Source organism: Montipora capricornis, chromosome 8 (assembly GCF_036669925.1).
Source record: "Montipora capricornis isolate CH-2021 chromosome 8, ASM3666992v2, whole genome shotgun sequence".
Classification (NCBI taxonomy): Eukaryota; Metazoa; Cnidaria; class Anthozoa; order Scleractinia; family Acroporidae; genus Montipora; species Montipora capricornis.
Genome location: NC_090890.1, coordinates 47568203 through 47573202, shown reverse-complemented (window position 1 = coordinate 47573202; position 5000 = coordinate 47568203). Strand labels below are relative to the sequence as shown.

Below are 5000 nucleotides of genomic sequence, written 5' to 3'. Positions count from 1 at the left end.
ATTTTGTCCAACATAGAACAAATGTTGAAGCGTGTAGCTGCCCTTTCAACAATGTTGTATTGCAAAGACCAATGTTCTTCTAACAATGTTACAACGTGTAGCCGGGGCTTAAGATTATAATGTAACTGTTGAGAAAGCCCAAACCCTTAAACTCAGTCAAAAACTGTATCCCCGTTAATAACCCACTGGCCCTTGAGAGTGACACTTAAAAGATTTTACTCTGTCTAACGCCAGACGATTTTACTCGTCAATTGGGAGCCCCTCAGGGGTGAAAGGGTTAACAACAGCTAGATTCACTCCGAGACTATGTCCCCATTAACCCTTTCCCCCCTAAGAGTGACACTTATAGATTTTACTCTGTCTAACGCTAGACGATTTTACTCGTCAATGGGGAGCCCCTCAGGGGTGAAAGGGTTAACAACAGCTAGATTCACTCCGAGACTATGTCCCCATTAACCCTTTCCCCCCCTAAGAGTGACACTTATAGATTTTACTCTGTCTAACGCCAGACGATTTTACTCGTCAGTGGGAAGGGTCCTAGGGTGTTTGAGGTGTGAATGAGTTAAGAAGTGCTAACATTGGGCCTAATTAGGCATATAAAACAATATTTAGGCTTAAATGTAGCACTTCTAAAGAGTTTGGGGTTTTTCAACAGTTACATGTATATTATAACCTTAGTCTGCATTTTACCCCTGGTCTGCCGCATTTTTTAGTTTGTATTTTGTAATATGTCGTACAATGAGAAAAGAAGAGAAAGAGAGAGAGAGAGAGAGAGAGAACAAAAACAGTGAACAGGCAAGTGGAGGCAGTGTGGCCCAGTGGTTAGGGCGTTTGCCTTGAGATCCAGAGATCCTGGGTTCAAGACCCGCTCTGACCACTCGCAGAATTTGTTCCTGGTAGTCCCTGGTTCAACTTCCCAGCCGCACTTGTAAATAGCCAACTGGTTTGCCTTCGGCCAGTTGGGATTCTTAACAGTTGCAGTTGTTGTGTTCTGTTGTTTCGTTGATTGTTTCATTGGCCCTGAAAAGCCCCTATGGGGAGCGGTCAATTAAGTATGTAATGTAATGTTAAGTGATGCTCAATGTGAAAGACAGCGACACACTCTGGGAGCACAAGCCTTGAAACAGAAATATAAGTGAAGCAGCGGAGGAAAGAGCATTAGGCACGAGTACGACAAAACAGGCTGAACAATGATGACGAAAAAATAGCGAAAAGAGCATTAGAGCAAGGGAAAATAGACTATAATAGCTACTAATTTATAGCAATGAACAGGACCGACTAATCACGTGGTAAGCAAACTAGTTACAAAAATATCTGAAAACAATTTACTGTAACATTAATAAGCTTAAATAATCATCGAGCCTAAATATAAGTTATATATTATTTCACATTTATTCCATGAGCCTGTGTTGGATACAGGATGGTAAATAGCCAATCTCGTATCCAACAAGGGCCAAAGGAATAGTTTTATTAAATTCTCAACCTTCGGTTTTGGTAAGTTTTATTTAAGTCTAAGAAACAACCGGAAAGTGACGAGACTTCCGGGTGCCAAAAATTTTACATTTGCTGCATTCATTTCCATATAAGATCAAACGCAGGTATAATGGCTGGTAACCAAGATCCAGTGAACCAATGACAAAGCTAGAATTGCATTGTCTGAGGTTGAAAATTGAATAATTATTATAATTGTTATTGGCCATTTTCCAATTCTAAATACATGTACCTTCCACTTCCAAAGCATTCAAATTTGACACTGCTGGATGTTATTCCACTTGTAGCTACTTGATTTGTGGGAGCAAAAATGATCTCTACTTGACTTGGTATGGAAATTCTTTCTGCAAATCACAAAAAGTGGGGAAAGTTAGGTAGTAGGCATATTTAGTTCTGACTTCTCTGACAGCTGCTCCAGCACAGCTACAGTGTACACCCATCCATGGGAAACATGGTGCATGATTTATCCAACAGTGAAGAGAGACAAAAGATGGGTTGTACAAGACGAAAGCTAAAAGAAGCATTAGTTAGCAAAGGGTAAGTTTGGAACAACATTATTCCTATCATTAATTAATTATTGTAGGCTTTTATGGTGTAATGGCTTGATCGTTTGTGTAGAATTACAGTCCACTATAAAGTAGCGAGTCTCATTTCCATTACTCTGAGACTAAGAATTTAAATAAGTCTAAATTTAGCCTAAACTATGATGTTCTTGTTGACATATGTAGCTATTATTTGTGGCTCACAAGCTTGCATTTTGTCCACATGCACCTGCCCTCCAGTCCAAAAATACAAGGTGAATTACTTATCCAATAAACAAGAGAGACAGCGGTTCACAAATCACTCACCTGTTACACTGACTATCACACTGGCACGATCAACAGAGGCAGCTGCAAAGGTATTTGCAACTGTTGATTTGTAGCTAGACACATCCCCATAGTCCACATTTGCAATGTAGAGATTTCCTGCTTTAGAAAAACTGATTCGCCGTGTCTCAGACATTACAATAGTGTCTCCTTTTTTCCATCTAACTGATGTGGGGTCGGGATAGCTCTTTACTGGTGGGTACGTGTATACAATTTCTCCTCCTTGAGGAACACTTGTAGATGCAGTACTGGTTGGTGTTACCTCCAGATCTAGCAACAAGAAAAACAAATGGGAAAAACACTTGACTGTCTACCTTGGCTTGTATAACCAAGTTGATTTGCAGTCCTGATAAGAGTCACGTCTAGGGTAAACAATCTCATAGAGCCTCACATATAGGGTGCCCATCATTAAAGGACCATTTTCAAAATTCCAACTGAAAAGGTATTAAAAGACATAAATGTATGTATGTAAGGTAAGAAGAGACTCTCTCACTTATCTGGACAATTTAAGCAACTGTCTCATACAGTGTATAGACACCTGAAATACTCTCAGACTGGTGGTTTCAAAGGGACCTTGACCTCTGCACTGTCAATACAATGCTCAACCAACTGAGCCATGAAGCCACACAGTTGGGAGCAGGTCAATTTGTTGGGCTCCTGTGAAAGGACTCGATGAAAAAATAAATGTACATTGTATGTTTAGTGTGCAGGTTATAGATATAAGTTTTAGAATCGCCTATTTTCACTTTCAAATTTCGCAGGGGCTGCATGAACCATCTTGAATAATTGTGACATGTTACAGTTGCACTATTGTTCTGAGACAAAGAGCTTTTGTCTAATAATAATACGGAAACCGTAACACGTCACAATTATTCAAGATAGTGGCACCCGCGAAATTTGAAATCAAAACTAGGTGATTCTAATGCTTCCTTTGAAAGACTTTTAGAGTGAGTTGGCTGTAAAGGTTATTTCATGTGATTTAAAGTTATTTTTGAGTCGAAGTGGAAGTTCCTTTTAAAGTGCCCCTGTGACCAAAAAATCAATTCATATTTTTCCTTGGATTTCAAAACTATGTTAACAAAACACTAAGTGACCCATGTTTGAAGCCTTGATTTCAAAAAGACACCTCCTTATTTTAAGTGTAATTTTCCCATTTAATGGTCCGCCATTACTAACATTATGTTCTTGAGAGAGCTGGATCGAGGAGAAAATGATGTCAAAGGCTCACCAGTTTAAGAATGCAATACGTGTGTACGCCGCAGAATTAATATGCTGCACGGGGGTTTTGGGCTTTCAGACTTTAAAACTCACGCTTTGCATATAATAAGCTGCGTTCACATGCTGAAATTTTAAGCTAGTCGCCTCTGACGTCACTTTTCCCTGGATCCAACCGTCTGAGGTCCAATCGGTCAGTTTTGAACGTGAGTAATGGCGGACCGTGAAATCCAAAACTTACACTCAAAGTAAACGGCCTTTGGATAAAAATCAAAGCTCAAAATTTTGCCAGTCAGGTGTTAGGCAAACACACTTTTAAAATCTGAAGGAAAAAAGGAAGTGGTTTTTTTGATCACAGGGGCACTTTAAGGAGGCTCAAACCAGTGTTAACACTCTCAACAAACTGTACTATTTAGAAGGATTGAATCCTCCCAACTGTTTCACTTAACGGCAATGTTATGATACCACATAAAACACCAATAAAGGGTTAACAAGATGCATTCATTAATGTGACGTGATAGGTTACCATCATGACAACAGAAGCAAATTCTGTGACCCCCATTTTTTTATTACTGGAGCAGACTCATAGCGACCTTCACAATTGAAAAATTTTAAGGTGACCCTGAATCCACTACAGAGAATTTTTTTAAACTCTGCAGAGAGTTTCATCTTACCTTGCTATAATCACTTTTCTGCAATAAAAAATGGGAGTCACCAAGTTCGTTTTGAGATATAAGCTCACTTAAACACAAAATGTAGGGAGATTTTAGATGGTTCTTTTGTTGCCATGGTAATTTATTATGTCACATTAATATGTGCATCTTGTTAAGCAATTATTGGTGTTTCATATGGTAGCATAACATTGCCGTTAAGTGAAACATTGTTGTAGAGTTAATACTTCTAATAAGGCATTCCCTCCAAATTGTTGAAACTGGTTTGAGCCACCTTACAGAAGGTTACTACCACTACCGCCACAGTGTATTATACTTAACAATTATTCCATGAGCGCGCGTTGGATATGAGATAATAGATAGCCAACGAGGCGCGTAGCGCCAAGATGGCTATAAACATCTCATATCCAACAAGCGCGAGTGGAATAATTGTTTTATTAAAAATGCCCCCCAATAATAATAAAAAGGCCCAAAAAATCACGCATATGCTTGCCGTGTTTGTAGATCATGGTGTAATGGCTCATAACCCATGATGGCTTAGCCAATCAAAACTCTCGAGTTGCATTATCCAATGATCCAGTTTTTAATAATACAGTAACTTGTTATACTGATACTACTACTGTTCCTACTGGTATTACTTTTACCAACTACTTGTATTATTATTATTATTATTATTATTATTATTATTATTATTATTAGTAGTAGTAGTAGTAGTAGTAGTAGTAGTAGTAGTAGTACCAGTATCAGTAGTAGTATT

The 5000-nt window shown here is 38.6% G+C and overlaps 1 protein-coding gene across 1 annotated transcript in view; it reads right to left on the bottom strand.

Moving 5' to 3' along the window:
* LOC138060307 (protein sidekick-2-like) overlaps positions 1-5000 on the bottom strand; it is a 46750-nt gene that overhangs the window by 36864 nt on the left and 4886 nt on the right. The window contains exons 3-4 of the mRNA XM_068906045.1: positions 2340-2627; positions 1724-1835 (exon numbers count right to left, since the gene is read on the bottom strand). Coding sequence (XP_068762146.1) covers positions 1724-1835; positions 2340-2627 — 400 coding nt within the window. The remainder of the gene's footprint in view (positions 1-1723; positions 1836-2339; positions 2628-5000) is intronic.